The sequence below is a fragment of the Buceros rhinoceros genome, unplaced genomic scaffold (genome assembly GCF_000710305.1).
Source record: "Buceros rhinoceros silvestris isolate BGI_N320 unplaced genomic scaffold, ASM71030v1 scaffold4585, whole genome shotgun sequence".
Lineage (NCBI taxonomy): Eukaryota > Metazoa > Chordata > Aves > Bucerotiformes > Bucerotidae > Buceros > Buceros rhinoceros.
Window position 1 is genome coordinate 20,912 of NW_010411071.1, and position 21,780 is coordinate 42,691.

Here is a 21,780-nt window from a genome sequence, read left to right on the forward strand (position 1 = left end):
TTGGCACACTGCTGGCTCATATTCATCCACCACCTCCAGGTCCTTTTCTGCCAGGCAGCTTTCCAGCAGCTCTTCCCCTGCAGGAGGGTTGTTGTGACCCAAGTGTAGGACCTGGCACTCAACCACTTCACCTTGCTGGCCTGTCTTTTCTAAAAAGAGGAACTGTACAGCAAGGGCTGCTATTGGTGGAGTTATTTTTATCCTAAGACTTACTGAAAAAAGGATTTTTTTCCCTTAGTTAGGAATCTGTTAACAAAGAAATGCACAGGACTTGCCAGGCTGAGGGTGAAGAGAACCAGCTGGATGACATCTGTGTATGCAACAGAGTAGAGGCCTCCCAGTAGAGTGTAGAGTATGACAATGCATGCTGAGACAATGATAGCCAAAGAGCCTCCAATATCCAAGATGACTCTCACTGTTGCTCCTGCAAACAGGGACAGTGGTCAAGTATTTTAAGACAGATTTCATATGTGCAGAATACAGAGTAAATAAGGATATGTTATTCCCTTGATGCCACACTATGTGAGAAGAACACGATCATCAGCGAATGACCGGAGTGAGGGCTCAGGAGAGCCCATGTACCCTTTCTGTTCTTGCTGCTGCCTTGCTGCATGGCCTTTGCCAAGGCACTTTGCCTTTTTACAGCTGCTGTCCCGCAGGCAAGAGGAAGGTACTGACTCCTATTGCCAGACCTCCCTATCATAATATCATGAATATATGGTATTGTCATTTGTTTTAAAACTTCCAGAAATGGGAAATGTTTTTGTTCCTCTCACAGAAGGGGACACATGAAGGACAACTTTCCACAGCTTATAGTTGTGCCACATGACCTTAAATATAACAACAAAGTAAGGATTTACCCAGGGATGCCAGGATAGCTGCAAACCAGAACACCTCTCCCAGCAGCGGTGGAATGAAGAGTAGGCTTCCCATCATGTTCCCGTAAGTTTCTTGAAGGGGATCCATCACTGTCACATAATTCTTGGATCTCATTGGATTTACAAAGAAGAAACCACCTATCAGAAGTGATGACATTTTGGTAGCATTTTGCATGTATTCTATTCCAGGGAAAAAACATAAGAATATCACGGTATTTGGGTATCAGACCCGTATAGAGAGTGTGGAATCCACAAAAACGGGCCCTATAGAATGATGCAGCCAATCAGACACCAGAGCTTCAATTCACTTGCCTAAATGCTGGGCTTCATCCATTCAAGAGGTCCCAGGTTACCAAGGGCATCTGCTTACAGCTGACAGATGTGACCCTCCACTTTTCGCAGACTTAGGACTTTCTGGAGTGGCTACTGGAGGCCAGGTAGGACCCTCTAGGGCACCATAAATGGCATAAGATACCTGTATAACTGTATAACTGTAACAGGAACTTGGCTCAGAGGATACCCAAATATATCTTCTGTCCATCTCCAATGACCTACTGGCTTGAGACACAAAGTTTTCTGAAATGCTTCCTGTGGAAAATGTCAGTAGGTAGAGTGAGGCATGAAAAGACTGCTATTTGGCTAAAAAAGAGAGTGCATTTTTTCTTTGGCAGTGTGATGCAACATGCTGATATATGTTCCTTCTCTGGTTACGTTTTCATTTTGGTGGCTTCACTGTCTCTTCCCAGAACTATATTGTTTGAATTTGCGCAGTGAGCTGAGTCCCACCCACCTTCATCTAAATATTAGACTTCAGACGTACGTACAGCCATTTCATTAAAACCAAAGGATACGTATTGTGCCTAACCCTGAAGCCAGCAGGGCTGCTTGTCTGGGCACTACTGACCTGAGTAGAAATTGCAGGATCAGACCTGCACTCCCCAATTTCATTAGTAAGAATTACTCACATAAGAAATGCTGGCAGTATATTTCCAAGCCTGATTCATATTCACGGCAGTTAGACTCTTTTCTCTGACTTGAGAATAAAGGTTATTGTTCTTTTAGCAATTCCTCTGCAAGGTCTTCACAGGACTCCTTGCTTTAATCATCCTGTGTCCCTAGAGAGCGTGGACTGGAAGAAACTTCGGTCTTGGCAAGACAGGTGAACCTTAGTGTGAGTCCAATAATTCTTGGCGTTAGAAAAGGCTGCTTAAGTACAGGACACCACAAACACAGCTTAGTTTCAATAAAACAGTGGCCAGCTGTAAAGTGGGATAAGCTGGATGCACTACAAAGTCCTCCTGAGATGAGACTGCTCAGAAGAATGCTTTTTAGTGGAAAAACTAAGATGGTATTATTTCATCACACAGAAAATTTGAAGAAAATATTAAAATGCTAGCAATACTTTCAATAGTCTGTGAAAAAGACACCATGACAAAAAAGCGAAATAGCCACACGCTTCTAAAGTTCTCAGATAAGGGTTTTGTCCTATAAATTGCTCAAGCAGGCAAAACTCTACACTAGCTCAAAGCTACCCCTATTTATGATGCTTCTGTTTCAAGGATAACATTATAAATGCTTATTCTGGATCTGTAGGAGACAAAAGAAACAAAATCGCCTTTACATCTATACTCTGTTATCCATCTTAATAGACTGATATGATTTTTTAAAAGCTTATGTGTCCTGAGTGCACGAGTTATTTACCAATTGCAAGGGACAAGGCAAATCCCACAGGTGCTTGGACCCACAATAGTCCTTTCGAAGGCAGGTAGACAATTTCAGCTGTACCATTGATATACGCTCCTCCAACCCAGGTGGCTGTAAACATGAAAGATGGAAAGGTAAGAATGACGATAGATATTCCTAACTAGTCTTGAAGAACACTCTGAACACTTGTAAACCTTTATCTCATACAAATATTTAAGCTTGCTTCTACTGTCTTTACAGAGCTTTCTCCCATAGTGAGATATGCTGCTGAGTACAGGCAACGGTATTAGAATCTCACCCTAAATAATCTGCTAGGGTCAAGAATTAGTATGTATGTGTGCATGGAAAAGCTCAATGTTTAAACATTTAGAGGCAATTTGAATACACGCACTTTTAATTTCATTTTTCTCAGTGGAAGACTTCTGTAGAGCGCACTGAATTGCCTTTGTTACTGTGCCATGGCTGGCAGACCACCCCTCATGAACAGGAAGATACACATTTGGAAAAAGCAATGCAGACTGTGCAGTCAGAGTACAAACCCAGAACACGGGCTTGAGTGTCTTAGACAGGCCAGCACCACCTGGGGAAGCCTTCGCAAGAAGCAGGTCAGGGAAGCAAACTGCAGGCGATGCCAGGCAGCGAGAGAGAAAAGGGAAGCGGAGGGCAGTGCACAGCAGGGGAAACATTTTCTTTTTAGGACACAGACCAATGCTTGCCGTGAGTAGCAGTTTATTCCACACAGAACTGGATTGTTCCAGGAGAAAATTCTTCTGTTACGCTGGATAACAGAAACTGGTTTACCATGAAGACCACAGTCGTCCCTGATGAAAAGTCTTACATTCTTCAGTCACTCTTAAATTAAACAACTCTTTAACTCTTAACTAAACTCTTAAATTAATCTCTTTAATTTAAAAGAATCTACATAAACATTAGGTTCTGCTCAGTGTAAAGAGCTTTGGAAGAATCCATCCTAAAATGATTCATGAAACCATACTCCTTTAAAGCCACGCTTAGGTAAAATCTGCCCTGACATTAAAGGCGTTCACTTGCTTTGAAAGAAAAGTCCCCCAGATCTGTGTAATGCGTGTGTCTTAAGAAGAACTTCTAAAAGCCCTTTAAGAACACTTACCTGTCGCAGTAAACAATCCAATGAAAACATTTATATTCCTGCCTCCAACTATGGCCATTTCAGTTGAGTTTCTGTTCTGCTGGTCTTTTTTGCTTTTCCGAGAAGCCCAAATTCCAGTAGCTAAAGTTAACATAAAAAACACACTCAAAGATACTAAGCCTGGTATATTTAGAGCCATTGTCTGATGCTTGATTTAGATCATAGAGAAGAATAATGGCTTGATGATAATATTCTTTGATTGAGTCCTCAATCAGAAAAAATATAGAAAAAATCAGAAAAAATAGTGCTGCCTTGTAAAGGAACTGGTAAGTATTAATCTGCTGTATTTGCACGGAAGGATGCAGTACAAAACAGAGCCGTAAACTGGATGCAGAGCCTCTGTCTTTGCAGGACTACTGGCAATTCTTCTGTCTTTCCCTTTCTCCAGAAGATATCCAATCATGTTTTTTCTGGGGAGCGAGAATAAGAGGGTAGGAATTAGTGTTGATAAGAGCAATGGAGTGCTGATGTGGGGGGTGATCCTAGCTTGGCTTAAAGGAGGGGAAATGTTATATTTTGTCTGAAATGCAATTGTATGAAGATAATCCATATTTCTCTAGGTTCTAGGCACAAGGCTAACGCAGAAGATAGGGCTAAGAATTTGTCTGTTTAAAGTTGACTGAACTAAATTCTCGATAATCATCATAATAAACCTAGGAAACAGCAAAAGATTTACCACTGACCAAGCGAAAGAGCTGCACACTGATATTCAAAGCAAGTGCTTAATGATTTCACTGCTGATTGCTAGACTCCGCAATGAAAGAGTCTAAAACTCTTTAAGTTTAAAAACTTAAAAAAACTTTTAAAACATACTGCATGAAGCTCCCTTTAAGCAGACATATTTCTGAGAAAAACTCATATATGCATTAGGAAATTAAGTTGTTTACGTCTATTATAGAGTTGACATACCAATAACTGCCCTGTGAATCTTTCTCATCTGTCCAGGTATGATTCTTTATAACCAATTCCATGTAAAACCTGCCCTATTTAGGGCATTTCTTTGGCTTTCGTGGATACTTGTGTTCATCTATGGAGCAGGTAGTGCCTTTGCAGGTGGAAATCACAGATTTCTTCATCACAGATGAACTCTGAGCAGAAGTTTGAAAGCTCCAGTCTTTAGGAAGGTTTTTTGCAGTGTGCCATCTCCTACGGGCAGCCAGGGGTAGCTGTGGATGGAAGCGATGATGGCACAGGTTTGGTACATCCCACGGGCCAGGCGTGATAGGAACATACAGGCACAGCACACAGGCGATGGCTGCGGGAAGGAGGGGAGAAGTGTGGGAATGCCGTGTTTTCTGTGACACCTCTCTGCTCAAGGGAGAATAAGGTTTTTGGTAAATTGTACAGTGAGCTGGTGGGAAGACACTATAAAGAGTGTTTAAAAAGTAGTGAAAATTAAAAAAATACGAGAAAGCCCAAGAACCAGATTATTACCCTGCCTTAGGAGGATAGCCCTTTATATTTATACTTAAATATTTCTTTTACTGAAGGGTTTTAACTCTGGCCCAATTATTGAAGCACAGAAAGGGACACTGTGCATTTTTTAAGCACACTTTCTGGGTGGTAATTAGAAACGCGCTCTTTCATCTTAATTGCACCTGCTACAAAGTTGTAGAATTACAGCTGTCAGTGACAATGGAGACACTGGTTTCTCTGGGCTGTCTCCCTTGCTCAAAACTTCATGTTTCAAAAACTTTAAAAACGGAACAAAAAAGGGTTGAAGGTTCAGGCAGTCTGGTCTCAGCCTGCTCTGCGGCCAGGCACTCTGGGGAGGAAATACCTAGTGTCACATCCTTCATGTGGGGGTCAACTAAACTCAACCTGTCCAAATCAAGATTTGAGTTTATTCTTTGGCATTTGTAGAGAAAATCAGGATTGACCATCTCTTCAAAAACAAAACAAAATAAAACAAAACAAAAAAGTGGAAGGTATAAAAATCTGCAGGGAAACTTCATTCGAAGACCCCGAGGGCTGGAAGGCAGGTGTGGTAGCACAAAACATAAGTAAAAGTGTTACACAATAGGCTGAAGGAGACTTATAGAAAAAGTATGTATAAGGTAGTTCAACTGAAGCTGGAGTGGTTTTGGTGAAATACAGTGCATGGAAGAAGGAATTGTAACAGCATGAGGTTCTACCAAGACCCATTCCTCACTGAATCTGAAGGTGTGCTCTTTTGCCACTAGATGTCTCTCAGCTAATGCATCTATTTTACAAAAAAAATTAAATATCTCACTAAAGGAGAGCTGTTTGAAGTGGGCTTCGCCTCCCTGCTCACGATGGAGGGCTGCAGCTTTGGGTACCAGAAGCTGAATGGCTCACTTCAAGCTCCCTGCGTAATCCGTGGGGAGAAATAAGCGATTTTAAGGTGTGATTCACCGACCTATTTTAGGTCCTGTGAGGCAGGACAGACCAAGGGCAGATGGCAGACTGCTGGACTCAGGGCTGCTTTTAAGAGCGGTGTCACTGTACCCACTACATGTTTCAGGGCTTGATTCAGCTGCTCCCATAGAGATGGCTAATGTCACCTGAGATCTGAGACTCTGAAGCCTCTGAAATGTCCACGTGGGCAAGCGGATGTTACAAAGCCCCCGTGGCAGACACATGCCCTTCTGGAGCAGCAGCCAGGATATTCTGGTGTATCTCCAATGGTTCTGAGTAGCTATTTGGGAGATACTCAGCTGAGCTCTTATCCTCTCCTTAATGCTTGACCTTGATGGAACAAACTCTGACATGGGTGGTTCATAAAAATAGAGGAGCACCTGGAAGAAAGTGGGGAGTGCTGTGTGCCAGGGAAGTTTTCAATCTGTGGTGGAAATTGTCTGCACTGCAGTGAGTGCTTACAGCTACTCAGCTTTGAAGCTGACCAACTGGAAGAAATAAGGATGGCCAAAACCATGGCCTCTATGCCTTTGATAAAACCCTTGTCCTGCTTTTCGGGGTAAATGTGCTGCATTATTGACAATGAGCTTTAGAAAGCCCTCCATGGCCCCTGGCCTCGGGAGGAAAGGGGCACTGTGGAGTGAGAGAGGTCCTGCAGGGAAGGTCATTTCCCAAGGATGGTTGTCCCCTGTCACTCCTCTGGAAAGTGACAAGCCCAATGAGCTGGTACTCTGTAGGAAATGCAACAAAGTACTCTGAGATCTGGAAAGGTCTTTTTTTAAATTCCCTTTGAGATTATTTGTTTTAAGTTTGTTTGCAAAGAAGTGGTTGCCTGTGAGGAGATCCCTGGCAGAAGAGAGGCAGAGCTGGGGATGGGGCAGCAGAGCAGAGGCAGTGACACAGGGAGGTCTGAAGGAAGCAACTGGTTTGCTTTGCTCTGTGTGCCAAGAGAGCACCGGGGCCTGGGGGACCTGAGCCATTTGCATCCAAATGATCTGACACTTCCTCTTGAAATGAGATGGTATGGAATAGTCTGTGGTTTCCAACCCAGCTATTAGAATCATGTCCTTGATCTTGGCAGCTGAAACCCTGGGCCATTGGTCTCCAAACATTTACAATTTTTCAGATGGTGTCCTTGGTCTAAAATTTTATTGCTATCCCAAGTCAATCCCAGGAACACTTTTTTCTCTTCCAACCCATGCAGGTTTGCCTGTGGCTGATCTGTATGAGTTTCAAAGGCAGAAGAGAGAGGGATAATTTGATTAAAAAGAAACGTATTTTCAGTCCTTGTATGAGAGTCTGTGCGGTGAGCCTGCACACTGAGTAATAAATATAACAATTAATCAAATATTTTATCATTATGCCAGTGTGAGTTTTCGACCATTAGTTATTTAAGAGTGACAGTCATAGAGAAGACTGTTTGATAGGTAGGCAGGTAGATAAACAGATAGAAAGAAGATGTATAGACATAAAAGATTGAAGAAGTTATAGAAGAATATTATGAGCTCCTTAGTTTTACTATGTTCTTTGTGTGTACAACACATAAAACATTTCAGAGACAAAACAAGTTTTCCTTTAGTTCTTTCCATTTTAAAAACAATAAACAAATTTAAATCTGTAGTAATCACAATTCTGAAACATTATATTTTTTATTTGGTGATGCCACCTTTGTCCAAACCACAATTATTGTTTTTAGCATTATGTAGCTGTTTCCTTACAGGTCTCTGCAGTGCTCGGTGTGAGGAGCTGCCCTGGTTGTGATGTGCCAGCCGGCTGCCAGAGAAGTCTCCGGTGACACTTCTGGGAGCTCAGGCTTTGATACATGTAAAAGGAGATTTCGGGGCTCTGAAAAGCCATGAGCTGAAGTGATTTCACTGAATTTTAGCCACCTTTAGGTATCTTGGTTAAATTAATGTTTATCATCCTTGTGTTTGCAAGAGAATGATGTTTGTGATGGTCACCCACATCTCTGTGTTGCTAGCTCCAGCTGAGACACTTGGGTCTCTAGACATCTGCGAGCGGCTCTCGGGTGTGACAGAGGACATGAGGGAGACCTTTGACACCTGGAGTGGCATCTGGAGGCTGAGCAGGGTGCCTTGCTGCACTTCAGATGGCACCAAATATTCCTGTCAAGGGTGGGCAATTGAATCCTGCTCAGAGAAGCAATGCCTCTGACCTGCCTTAGACACGTCTTTCAGCGTGGGCTGGGGGAAGGCTGCCTCTCCCCATGGATCTATGTAGTTTGATGTCTGCCCAAGAAAATACTCCCTTTTGGTGGTCCAGGTTAGATAATATAAGTCTACCTTCTGTGTTATTCCATGTTGCTTCTTACTGGAGCTAGTTTGAAGTCAAAAGTCCTTTAAGTTACACAAATCAAGCCAGAAAATAACTTCAGAGTAACAATATTTACTATTTACACATATCAGTGAGGCCAGTGATCACACAGTTGGCAGGACAGAGAGTGTCCCTGTTAGCACACAGACGTGACACTAAACATCCCCAGGGCAGGACCGCGTGGAGCGAGCAGGTGGCAGCAGTACAGTGCATTTGCTTTCCTGTGCTGGAGGTGGTGAGCGCCAGTGGGTCCCTTTCCTGGTGCTGGCACTGCCCACATGGGCTTTGTCATCGAGCTGAGAGTCAGGGAGACAATACTAAAGGATGAGGACAGGGCTGATGATATTTAGGGACTGTGAAGAGCTCATAGAACCCCTCTGCTGATGAAGGAGTCTCTCTCCACCTGACTACATGCTGAATATCCTTCTAGTTGCCTCCTTGATTCTTTTCCTGGTTGAATCAGTTGGCTTTCTTTTGATGTCTGCTTTGTATGGTAGCACTGTCCAGGATTCCCTGCTGACAATGAACCAATGAGCATGAGCTTTTAAAGCCACTTGGCAATTTGGGATGCACCTTGTCACGATTGCAAACTTTAACAAGTCTTACGCTTTTTTTTTTTTTTTACAGAAGGTGCTTTTAAGTTTTAAGGGCCAGATTTCCTGAATCTAGGGGTGAATCTATGCTCCAATGAAGTTTTCATGTGCTCCTCATCTAGCACAGCTGACATTTTCTTCCCTAAAGGAAACATTTATATGAAGCATGTGTGTCTGCAACCACTGTGTCCAAAGAACTCGCCCTTGTGCTGCAACGCAGATATACAAACAACTTTTGACTGAGAAAACATAAATATCTTTCTTTAAAAAATAGACTCCAAGTGCTTTAAATATGTTCATATTTTCATAACTGTATACGTGTGTTCAGGAAGTATAAAGATTATCTTACAGTTTGGCTTACTCAGGGCATTAGTGGTGTGCCCAAGAATTAACCCGTGAGCAAGTCACTGAAATGATGAAGTTTCTGAAATTTGCCCATCGTGGACTTTAGCATCAAGGGGTGCTTGGGTGATGACGAGGTACTGCGCTGTTCCTGGTTGGCATTACTGTTGCTGTAACACTAAGACTGATGCAATCTGTTGCTTTCAGATTTTATCTCTTATAGTTACTAAGATGCACATAATAGTACCACCTTTATCGATTTAATGTTTATCTTTACCATTAATTGCTTGTCCATGTGCTCTGTTCTAAACCAGCCCTACAGTCTCGTGTGGAAGTTAGTGAGACTCCTATGCAGTCTCATGAGGGCAAAATTGATGGTGAGGTTCTCCACCGTTTTGTTAAACTGGACATTTCTAAACTCTTGCTCCAAACCCTACTGTCCGTATCGACCCAAATGCCCCTGTAGGGCTACCACATCTTTCTGATGCTGCTGAAGAACTGATGTAGAAGTACATTGGACTCTGTCAAACATGAGAGCAAGCTACCAGATGGACACAGGGGATTTGGCTCCTGAGGGAAGCTGAAAACTGCGTGTTTCAGTTGCCTCTGTGGAGTCGCAAATGTTACTCAATATATTCTCTGCGCATCCTAAATTAAATCTGCGAGTGCCTGGGTAGCAGGTTAGTAGGAACAGACAGGTGAGCTTGAGGTGGGATTTGGAGGGGGGCAGGAGGTTATTTACATCCCGTCAGAGAGCGTCTGCTTCATGTAGCTGATAAATGCATACAGTAACAACGGTTCCCATATACACAGGAGGGCAAGTGGGGCTCTTTTATCTGGGGGCTGTTGTGTTTCGTGCACAAGTACAGCAGTCAGGACCAGACAGATCAGAGGATTTTCCAGTACCTGAGATTTAGCAGGTATATGTAGAGACAAACATTTGGAGTCTGAGATCTAAATGATCTAGCCCTTTTCTGTCCTGACTTCTTTATAAAAAATTCATTTTGTCTCATGAAAGTCCTGAACATTTGGGGTCTTCCTTGTCATCCCCCCGTAAACACGGCAGAGTGCACTGTCCCTGCTGTATGTGAATCGGCAGCTTGGGTCTTCTCCTGGCATTTTCTGTAGGTCACTCACATTCCAGAAATATTCGCCTGAAAGGCAATTAATGAAAGATGATTAAGTAATATTCCAGAAGGATATCAGACTTACTGCAAGCATCTTGTGCAATGAAAATAAACAGTGAAAAGGAAGTAGGAAATAATAAATGAAACTTGGAAGAGGTTTTCTTGCCATTTTGTAAAATGATGTTTTTACTACTGTTGACCAACTAAAACCACCTCTGCTTCGCATCTCTCTCACTTCCAGATGCTGGAGGGTCATAACGCCTTATCAAAATGCCTCTGGGATGGGAACACAACCATACAAATGAGTATGTCAATACATTCGGTGGCTCCACTCTTTTGAAATATCTGAGAACCTGTTATTCCTGACTCCAATGTATGTGTGACAGAGAGAGTGTGCAAATGCATCCTCACTGCTTCAGCTCCCCCGAGGAGCTCATTCAGGGGCTGTGCAGATCTCTCTGCTCATCTGCCATTCCCAGATCCTGAAAAAAAAAATGGTAAGCATGTAAAGCACTCTGACACATTTTGCTGGATACCAACCTTCCTTTTCCTCATACACGTGCCACATATGAAGCCAGTAAGTCCATTGATGACTTGAATAAAACAAAGAATAGCTTCAATCGCACCGATGGCCAGGAGAATAGAGAAAAGGACAATATTCCAAAGGACGATGTTTTCAGGCTCTTTGCAAATGCTCCATGTTGTCTGGTTGAACAAATAATTGTCTCTGTGATAGAGAAAAATAATTGGTAATGTGTTAGAAAAAAGAAATCTGAGAATGCTTTCGGTGTTTTCTGGCATTACATTTTCTGAACTTGAGTCAAAGTGAGTCTCAAATGCTACTGTAACTGGTAAAAGCTGGTGATCCTCTTCAGAATTGCCTTTTCAGAGGTGGCATTGATGACTAGGGAAGAGAGTCACATCTTTACTTTGTCGCATGAACAAGATTTTCTCTTTTGGGTTATGGCAGTGCTAATAATCAAACGGAAAGGTCCCTAATGGTTTTAAAATGTGTGTCCATATGCTCTGTTTCTGCTGTGGTATCTCAACCCAGTCCATCCGTCATCTCTAGCTTTGGCTTGAAGAGCATGGTCACCAAGGTTAACTTTAAAGATTCAGAGAAGATCGTTGTGTTGCTTTTCAGAAGTGGGTGGAGTAGACTCAACTCATGATGACGTAACACATTAATGTGTGTTAACATTTCCTTTTGACTCCAGTGGGAGTCACAGCTCAGCAGCCTTTTGAAAGTGTGGTACAACTTGCACAGGGGGCTGCTGACAAGCACAACAGAAGAAACTCAGGCAGTTTGCCCAAAGATTATTCCTAGGTCACAGAAGTTACAAGCTTGAACGTGCTGGCTCAGCGAAATATGAGTTTATTTGTAGACAGCACGGACCATCGGTTCACTTTGGAAAAAATTGAACTTGCTATATAAAGATGAGAAGGATTAGGGAAAGCAAAGTGGAGGAGCTGGTAAGTCATACTCACTCCAGAGTGTCATTCCTGAAAGGGTAGAGATACTCTCCATCACCTGTGTCGCACAGAGGGCCCCCAATCAGTCCCAGTGAGGAGATGACTGCACAATACGTTCCTCCTGCGAATCCCAGCACAGCCAGGGCCACTGACAGCAGCATCTGAAAGGGAACAGGCCTTCAACATCGCATGCACAGAGGCCTGAGTAGCACAGAAAACTTACACTGAGTGGGAAGGAATTACCTTTATCTGTTTCTTACTCTATACGGAAGCTTATAATAACAACATGATATTTGTGAGAATAAAATACAGTTGACTCTTTCTGACAAGTGCAGCTATCCTGGATGTGAAAGGATTTCAGACTGTATTTGTTTTGCTTTTTAAAGTGGATTAGCCCAGAGCTTTACCTATTCAAACGTTTATACCTGACCAATCAATTATGAAAAATCTGGCATCTTCTTTCAAAAAGCCAATATGAAGTCAGTACTGGTTTGATGTGGTCCACATCACGCGTCTTGGCATTTCCACCTCTTCTGCAAAAGCACCTTCCTCAGCCCTTATATCAACAGAAACTCGCAAGCAAATACCAAAGCAGGTATGAAAGCAACAGAATATGCATTAGTTGTTTTTGCTAATTGATGAGGAGTGCAAAAGCACCCTTCTTATTGCTTCTTTCCTTCGTTTTGCAACAGCATGACATGTGGTTACCACTGCTTGTGTGGGGAAATCTAGTTGTGCTGCGCGTGGCGATGAACCATCAGTGACTTCAAATTACGTGTAATGCACCCGTACGTTTTACACGGGCCACTCCCACAGAAACGTTACCTTTGCTCTGTTTTGGAGTGGTTTTCTATTAATGGATTAAATGTATCTGGGTGCTGTTTGTATGTGGAAATAAGAATCTTAGGTGGGTGCTACTGGTGTTGTAACTGGGACAAGCTTCCCACTAGCCTTGTTAAGAGATCCTGCTTGTGGTCGTTCACAACTCTGCCAAGAAGAAGAGAAAAGGAAAGTTTAGAGCAGCTTGACAAAGCCAGAAGAAGACCTGGACTCTGGGCAAGGCAGCCAGCCTGCCTCTGAGCCAGGGCAGAGGCACAGCTGAGAAAGAACATGGGAAACACTCCCATCTGTGACTTGAGTTTGAAATCAAATACCTCTGGCAACATTTCCCAGTTACCAGCAAATACCAGTGAAATCTAACAGCCCACAAGGAAGGTAGAAAATTTCTCCTAATGCCAGCTGCTCCACCGAGTGCTGTCAAATGGAAATATCCACCATCCATATTGCAGAATTGTTGCATAGTCCGGAAAACGATTCACTATCCAAACAAGTTCAGGCTGGCGAATGCAGTTCCCGACTTGCCAGCTGATGACATTGCTGCTTTCTGTACCACCCTTGTGTGTATTGACTCACTTTGTGTGTCCTTTTGCCTGTAAAGCAATCCTTGAGTTAGACATTGCTGGGATTTCTCCAGTGATTTATTTCATGATAACTGATTAATAACCTGGTCTTTTTTGAAAAGCTGGACACTCTTTTTGCCTTTATCTGCATGTTGGCTGAGTTACCTCTTAGCAGAGCTTCCTTGTCAGCAAATTGTAGGTAATTTAGTATATTGTCACAGACCAGAGCAGTGCCAGGTTGCAGCTGCTGCTGATGTCTCTCATAATAAAATCACCAGTCATGCCTCGTGGTGAATGTGCATGACTGATAATCCGTCTGAAACGCCTACCTACACTGAACCACTTCTCCCCACCTATTTTCTCATTTACTTCAACTGTGCATCCTGGCTGAAGGATCTTAATTATGCTAACAATTAGTCTCAGCACAGAATTGCAGTGTCAGCATCCCAAAGACAAATTTGATTGATAGAAAAAAAATCAAATGGTCTTTTTCTACTACTGTGTTTTACGACAGCGGTCAGTCCTAGTACTAGTAGTATTCATCAGCGCTGTCTTTGACGACTGTCCTTTGACACATGATTTTCTCATTTGAAATCTGTTGGCTGTGTAGGTCTCTTCGTCTCACCTATTTCCTTTACTGTGCACGTGTTTGTAATAGACAAAGACTATTTGCCACTGGAAGGGGGTGGGGGGCCTGAAGTGGCTGCAGCTGTTAAATTTGCTCTCTCAGGCATTTTCTAGACACACAGTTGCACTTCCTGATTACATCTACTCTTCTGGAGTCTTTTCTGGAGGCTTGTCCCATATTCTACAGAAGTCCAACAATTTTACTAACTATTGCATCATCTCAACCTTTTAGCATTTTCCCTAGCAGTACCATCTTCACTTACAACATTTTTTCTTGAAACCTTTTATGTCTTCATTTGTGTCTTCAGTTGCAACAGGAGGTCTAAGCTAGGATGCTTGAGTCTGTTGAAATTAGTTTCCCATTGTGTTGGCCTGTTCTCTACCACTTGCAAAGGTTTAGCTGATCATTTCTGCTGATTTTCTTTTAATGTTTTCCCTGCTTTATCCTTCACACAGTTGGATTGTCTCTGGTGAGCTGATGAAGACTTTTAGCAGTTGTTCTTTGAACATTTGCATCAGCTGCTTTGGTGAAGCTGCTTTGGTTCCTCCTGTCCCAGCTTGTGCTGCTCTTTATTGCCCCGGTTCTTGTTTCATGCACGTTTCTTTCTTCTCTGTTTCTTTCTCTGCAGGTGTTTTTTTGTGGAATTAATGTCCTGCCTGGTTATCCAGAAATCTTTGCTTATGCAGGTTTGTTTGCCTGGAAAGCTGCTACGGCTATTCTTGTTCGACTTGTTAACTCTTAAGGAAGCCTGACAGAGAAATACTGGAGTACGTTTGCTGGTGCAGTGGCAGAAGCTGTAGCGGGGGGTGTGCGTGCGCGCATGTGTGTGTGTGTTGGGGGGGGCGGTCTGTGTCTTTTTTTTACATTGTGCCAGTGCAGCGGATGCTTTCAGAAGTGTAGATGCTAAGCTGCATGACACAGAAGCTTTCTAATTCTATTACTTCATAATGCAAGGACAAGAAACCATCCAGCTATGTTTGCAGGCAAAAACCTAAAATAACTTAATGAAAAATCTTACTCAATGCAGCACATAACCACTGTGAACTGGAGACCTCAATAAGGGGAATAAAAGGATGAGAAATTTAGTAATTATTATTACTGGTTTGATACTTCCGTAGTGTGTACAGACTGTGATTAAGCCAGGGATTGCACAAAAATTAATTGAATAGAGCCCTGACCCCAAGGAAAGTGTTTATATTCTGATTGAATAATAGTTCTGTTCAGTATTAGCTCTTTAGCTTTGTATTTTTCCCTATGAAAAGAAATGCTGAATATTCAGTGTAAATTATGATCTTATAATTAATATCCCCAAAGCAGAATGATGGACAAACTAACCTTCAGATTACAGAGGCTCCTGAGTGGCTCCAGTGTGGCCTGTTTCTCTAACAGTAGGTAGAAGTTGGTGGGCAAGCCACCAAGATCTGGGGGACCTATATCACATCTACCCAGACAGACCTCGCAAGGAGCTCTGGCACCTTGGGAAGTTGCTGCCATCTTGCATGTTTGAACCAGTCTCAGGTCTCCTCTGGTCTCCAGTGCCTGGTGATTCACGCCATACACTGCCTCAGGTACACAGCCCATACAGTCAGGGCACCTGAGCAACCCTGCTGCAGGTGTCTGCATTTCCTCCTGCAAAGTTTCCCTGAGGTTTCTTCTCATGAAGAAGCACATCATTAGCCTTCAGATCTCCCTGCAATACTTACCTCTTTTTGCATGCTTGGAAATCACTCTTTTCCAGGAGCTGCACGGGGGAAGCAGTTGTTTTTAATGCCACTCATAGCCACTTGCTCTTTGTTCATGTCCCCATCTCAGCTTTATATGTAGCCACATTCTATTTAAACCATAGAGTGACTTTTAGAGCTTCACCTCATTCCACCTCAGAGTCCCAGAAGGCAGCATCTTCAAACATATACTGTCCTCACCAAGCCTATTCTCTAGGTTGGCTTGAATAGCTTCACCAGGCGGCCATCAGCTAGATTTTTTTACACAAATATTGTAGCACATAAGCAAACTACTTTCTCAACCATGTCTATTGTGTTCCTTTGTAACAGCAAACAAGGAAGAGGATGACCAGCTTGTAGGTAACCAGTCAGTGATGGAAAGGTGCAGGCAGGATGCCTGGCACCCGTGTGCTGCTGCTGGGGATGGCTCAGACAGCAAAAGGGTGGTGGAGAGGAATGGAGGAGTCTGAGGCGTCTGTGGATGTGGGCTGCTGGACAGCACTGTGCTGCCACCTGCATCGGGGGGCTGGGTTAGTGAACCCAGCCAGCTTGGGGAAGCGGGGGCTGTAATATTTAGTGCTGGGATGAAGGACAGAGAAGTGAGACCTCACATGCTGTGTGAATTGAGCTCACTTTGGTCAAATTTCCCCTCGTGACTTATCACGTTCAGAAGAGCATGGAAACACCCGCAATACATCCGTATTTTCACCACCGCTTTCTACATCACTTGAAACCAGGAGAAGCAGGTGGCTAAAGCTCTGGGTTCAGGGTGCCTAGGCTCACACCCCAGCTCTGCAGCTGGCCTACTTGGCCATCATTAGTGACCTCTCTGTGCATGTGACGTTTGGTAAAATCAATGTAATGATGTGTTCTTTTGGATTGCTGACATCCAAATGAAGAATGTTATTTTAGTATTATGAATAATGAGTTAACTTCAGTAAAACATTTTGAAGACGTCATGGTCTTCTCATGGTTCAAACTAAATATTAATTGAAGAGTACATAAAAGACATTTTATTGTTTGAAATCTCTCATTCTAGGCTGCTTCTGTGAAGGATGCAGACTAAAAAAAAACATTTCTAATTTGGTTTGTTCTTGCTAGTGATGATGGCCACACAGAAGTCTGTGCCCAGTGCTTGAGGATTCATGGAGATGCCTGTATAACATGTTGCTTTTAATTATCTAAGGAAAAAGTCTCTCTGGCCTTTTTCTGGATGACAGAGAGACAAAATTGCATTTACACTGTTCATGTGCATAACACTTGCTCAAATGTATGCTACAGGTCAAAGCGTGGGACCAGCCTCCAGGAAGCAGTGCTAGGTCTTAGTGCCTGCCGTAGCAGCTCAGGCTTTTAGCATGAGCCTGCAAAGTAGGGGACCCGCCTGCCCCTATAGAGGTGATGAACCTGTGGAAAAGCAAATTTGCCATGGAAGGGTATGGAGCAAACAGGACCACATGGGAGCAGAAGGAACAGGCAGCTGTCTCAGTCTTTAGCTTACCTTGAGTAGGAAGAAGTTGGAGCCATGTTTTGCTTTACGTGGGGTGAAGTGAAGTAGCTTTGTGCCCGTCTGCTCTTAGTGTTGTGCCTAAATGCTCCAGCACCTGCCCTGGCTGAGTATGATTTCCCTCATGTCACTGGCTGCAATATCATAACATCCTTGTTGGTTAACTGAGCTCTCAGCCCCAGCCCAGGGACGCTGTAGGTCAAGCTCTGCTTCTGCATTTCCCTGACATGGCTGTGGATGGTGGTGTGATGGTTTGTCACAGTACATTTCCACCTGCTGAGCAGCCATTTATGAGCTATTGCACAAACACTATATTGTCATTTCAACACATAAATATCCACTTACCCCACATCTGTTAGCGCAACATCCTGCTCCATCTGCTCCCAGCATCATGAATGCCGGCAAAATAACCTGTGAAAACAGCAGAAGCTGAATTGGTGTACAGTGCTTTTGCTGGGACGGTTATAAAGTCTGGGAGCTTGGGTATCATGTTCCTCAAATGCAAACCATCTTCTGCCTCTTCTCTGTGAGTCACACCTTCTAAATGTTGGTACTTGCTGAAGAGTAACTCCGGGAGAAGTGCGGGATTACAGCAAGCGCTGGCTGGCAAGTTTCTGCTACAGCAATACTGATTGCTATTTGCTGATTACCCTTCTTTTCAGGAGGGATTTTTTTTCAGGAACAAATGTGTCAGTTTTAAGAAAATGGAATTTCTGCTCAGAAGAGATGCATCCCTGGAGTAAGAATATGTCAGTTTAAATCTTCTGAGCATCCTGCTCTGGATTATAATTGGGAAATCAATCTTAAACTTCCTGAAATTCATCTGACTTTTGTTCTTCGTGCTAAGCTTCTGGAAAACCTACATAATGGACTTCACCCAATGGGGAACTCCCAGTTCACATCAGCTTTCTCCATGGTAATTATCAGATGGAGCTGGACTGATACAATGGAGTCAGTAACGATCTGTGTCTCAGGATATAAAGCCTATTCACAGAGGCACTCTGGAGATAGGAAAAGCTGCATTTAGTTTGCTAGCTGGAGGGCAAGAAAGCTTCTGTGGGTCTAGTTGTGCAGCCAAAGCACCCCTGCTGCCTTGCCTCTGCCCATCATTGCTTGTGTAGGCATCAAAAACAGCAATGCAGGAAAACAACAAACAAAAAGAAAATGGAAAAAGGAAATGGTCCCTATAAAGTTAATGAAAGGGGGAGAATCCCCCAAACAAACAAAAAAGGTAAAAGGTGTAAAAACAGTCTGACTAGATGTTGGAGAGATATTGTCCCATGCAGGGCAGGAAGAGGAGAATGTCTGTGGTGAAGGAAGCCTGGGGAATTTATATGTGTAGTGTGAATTTCTCTGTTAGACTGTGTATGATAGTGCCATGAAAGCTGCTTAGATTTGCAGGTCACTAAATGTTTTTCAAAGGATTTTCTCTCCATTGCCTTTTATGCACATCCCAGAGCCAGCCTCGAGCACCTGCAGTGGTCATGGGAGCACAGCGGGAGGCCTGCAGACGGAGAGCATTGAGGTTAAAAAAGGCGTTCCTTTTCCTGGAAAGAAGTCAGCTCTTAAACAGTCTTAAACAGGTGGTCCCCGAGGCAGCCTCAGCCCCGGCGTGCCGCTGTCTGGCACTCGGAAGGAGAGCTAATACCTCTGCCCATCAAACCAACGCTCCCTTTCCTCCAGGACTGTCCGTCTTTGGAGGTTTCCCATCTAAGCTGCAAACACTTCAGTGTTGTTTATGAGCCTGGCTCATGATGAAGAGTTTGCTTGGCAGCCTTCTATTTTTGCAGTGCCTGATTTCCCCTGCCTTTTGACATGAGAATGAGAATTTGCTAGATTTGAGCGTGGTCAGTAAAATGAAGGCTGCATGTGAGCTGTGGTGCAGTCAGGCATTTCCCAATGGTTGTGTACCTCTGTCCACCAGGAAAAAATGTTACTATGGCACATGGAGCCAGTCTTCCTCTCTTCACACCCTAAATTTCTAAATAAGGAAATGGGGAACTTTCACATCACATAAATTTCCATTAGAGAAACAGAGAAGAGAAGGAAAAGGTGGGGCTGGCTGCTCAGCCAGAGTGCACTGAAGATCTAGGTATCCATCTACAGATTAAGTTCCCAGGTGGAGGCAGGTTTTATGTCTCACAGAAACAATCCAGGCTGTGGTTTTCACCACAGACCTGGCTCTGGAGGCTGTGTCCTGGTTACAGAGATTCTCAAAGACTGGGCAACCTGATGGCATGACTTCCCTGAGTTCCCTCTGGGGAGAAGCTGGGTGCGTGGGGGAACATATTGCAGCCTGGTCTGTCCTCACTGTGGAGTCAGGACATGAACCAGGCTCCAGTCATGGGGCATTTTGGCCCTTGCTTAGCTCCCTAGGAGGCCCAGAAGTCAGTCTCCATTTTTGATGCTTCCAGCACCTGGAAAATGGAGCTGATGATAATGCTTTCTTTCCCCTTCTCTTCACCTGAGGGCATTTGTAATGCTGTTTTCTGGAAAACACATACGCTCAACAGCATTGTTTGTGGATCAATAATTACTCCTAATGCTACCTTTTGAAGGTCAATGCAAATTTTTCCTCCCCTCTACTTGCTCTTCTCATTTTTTATGTATGTAGTGCTGGCCACAGGCAAGTCTGTGTGCAAGCCTTAAAAGAAGGCACATTCAATGAGCCTGTGACGCTCTCATGCCTAACATCCGCCTTTCCTTTCATTGAAGGCCAATGACTCCTGGGCTTGCAGTGATACAAATTTTCCACAGGTCTCTCACGTAGTTCCGCTTCTTCCTTTAGGCTTCCTTCCACAAGTTCATGCTTATGTTCAAGCTCAGCATGAGTAATAGGCCCAAATGGTAGCTGGAAGAAGCAGCAGGCAAGCTGCTGGTGGAGAACAATTTACTGAATGATCTTATACCGTGTTTCTGCTTTGGGAAATACGAGTCTGCGCTTCAACCATTGTAGCTTTTCCATAGACTTAACGTGTTAGCTGCAACACAGCCTGACTTTTTTAAAATTTACTTTTTTCTGAGTTAATTACCCTTAAGAATTTTTTTTTTGACGTGCAGGCAGCCAGCTCTGTGCCAGTTTACCATCTGCCTAGGCTGTGCCACAGCAGTACTTGTCACATGCATGTTACTTGCTTGGCTTTTTATCTGCACATGGGTGGATAATTGGAAGAGCAAACTGGAAAGATCAGCGCTTCCAAACGTGTTCCCTTCTAGTTACAGATATTCACGTACAAGCGATCTTTCCTGAGTGATGGAATGGAGAACTGGTTATAGAACAAACCAGATCAAACCCAAAAGGAGGCAGGTGGGTGTGTGGGAACACAGGGAGCCTTTGGGATTTAAGCTGTTTGCAGTTCCACTTTCACTGAGTGTTGGCTGGGTCTCTAACAAGCAGCTACTGAAACATGTTTCAGTTTTGCCCTTAATGTTTTTTGTGAATTATGTGAGCAGAAAATCAGTGAGAGGAGTAACGAGGAGTGCAGCCAATAGCGAAACCTCACCACCTCCAGCTGAGCTTAGGACCTCAGCTTTGCTTTGACTCATGGCGGATGAACACCCACATCATGCTTCTCCACGGTGAGAAGTCAGTCCTGTTGCTTCCTCCTGACATGGAGTTCTGATATCTATTTCAGGAGCACCTTGTGTTCCCGTGATTAGGGACTTTTTCAGTCCTGAATGCACTTTCTCAGTCCTGTACCAAACTTCCCCGTTAAGTTACTCACATGTTTATGCAAAACACATATCTATGACATTTTTTTATTAACAGAGGTTTTCTTAGCCCTGAATTTAAAACAAAACACTACAAAACAAAACATAGAAGGGACAAAACCATAAGAAACACTAGCAGCACTTCTCTCTTACCAGTATCCCAGCTCCCAGAATGCCATGGAAAAACCAGACCAGATCGGTTATCTCGCTGAGCTGCAGAACTTGTCCGTTGGGGAAGTACAGGAGGATGTTGGAGACTATGGCACATGCTGCCAGTGGGAACAGGGTGATCCCAATGCACTTTGAACATTTCCCTGTGCACATGGTAGCTCTCTGCTGAGGAAAGACACAGGGTGGTTCAGGTTACTGCAGCACAGGGAGCACGGGATTTCAGCAGTTTTCCTCTTCTTTCCTGAAAGAAGAATCAGTTTTGAAGCAAGAAATGTTCCAGTTAAGACTTACACTTATAATCCTGCTCTACAGACCCTGTTCCCTTCAGAGACTCTCTTTAAAATGGAATTATTAAAAACTGGAATGTTTAATTGAATTTATTTTAAGTTGCCAGAACTAAACATGGGTTGGTATGAAATCAATGGGGAGTTTCATTTTAATTGTTAATGGACACTTGTCTGTCTACTGGGAACACCAGTAACAAAACCATGGCCACTCAAACTAATACCCTGGCTGGCACGGTGGTCTAAGGTCTTGGATGGAAGGAGAGGTGGTGCACTGGGTTGTCTGGGGCCACACTCTTGGGAAGCTGATTTGAAATATCCTGCACTGAAGGTCTAGCAGAGCAAAAAATGACTGCCAGGAAT

The 21,780-nt window shown here is 43.5% G+C and overlaps 2 protein-coding genes across 2 annotated transcripts in view; both read right to left on the reverse strand.

Moving 5' to 3' along the window:
* The window catches only part of LOC104493211 (high affinity choline transporter 1-like), a 10,491-nt gene extending 6,602 nt beyond the window's left edge, over window positions 1–3,889 (reverse strand). The window contains exons 1-4 of the mRNA XM_010135859.1: window positions 3,712–3,889; window positions 2,580–2,693; window positions 861–1,016; window positions 276–424 (exon numbers count right to left, since the gene is read on the reverse strand). Coding sequence (XP_010134161.1) covers window positions 276–424; window positions 861–1,016; window positions 2,580–2,693; window positions 3,712–3,889 — 597 coding nt within the window. The remainder of the gene's footprint in view (window positions 1–275; window positions 425–860; window positions 1,017–2,579; window positions 2,694–3,711) is intronic.
* Window positions 3,890–4,343: 454 nt separating this feature from the next.
* Window positions 4,344–21,286, reverse strand: LOC104493212 (transmembrane 4 L6 family member 1-like). Its single transcript, XM_010135860.1, has 5 exons — window positions 21,116–21,286; window positions 17,597–17,662; window positions 12,014–12,159; window positions 11,066–11,252; window positions 4,344–4,403 (listed from the first exon to the last, which is right to left on the reverse strand). The coding sequence occupies exons 1-5, from the start codon at window positions 21,284–21,286 to the stop codon at window positions 4,344–4,346; spliced, it is 630 nt and encodes a 209-aa protein (XP_010134162.1).
* Between the last annotated feature and the right edge of the window lie 494 nt (window positions 21,287–21,780).

Excerpts from the sequence above, each read along its gene's own strand:
- LOC104493212 (XM_010135860.1), bottom strand. The coding sequence starts at position 21,286 with ATGTGCACAGGGAAATGTTCAAAGTGCATTGGGATCACCCTGTTCCCA. Across the intron at positions 17,663-21,115 it reads TTCTGGGAGCTGGGATACTG|GTTATTTTGCCGGCATTCAT; the intron begins GTAAGAGAGAAG and ends CTGTTTTCACAG. Across the intron at positions 12,160-17,596 it reads GTTGCGCTAACAGATGTGGG|ATGCTGCTGTCAGTGGCCCT; the intron begins GTAAGTGGATAT and ends GTTCCCTTTCAG.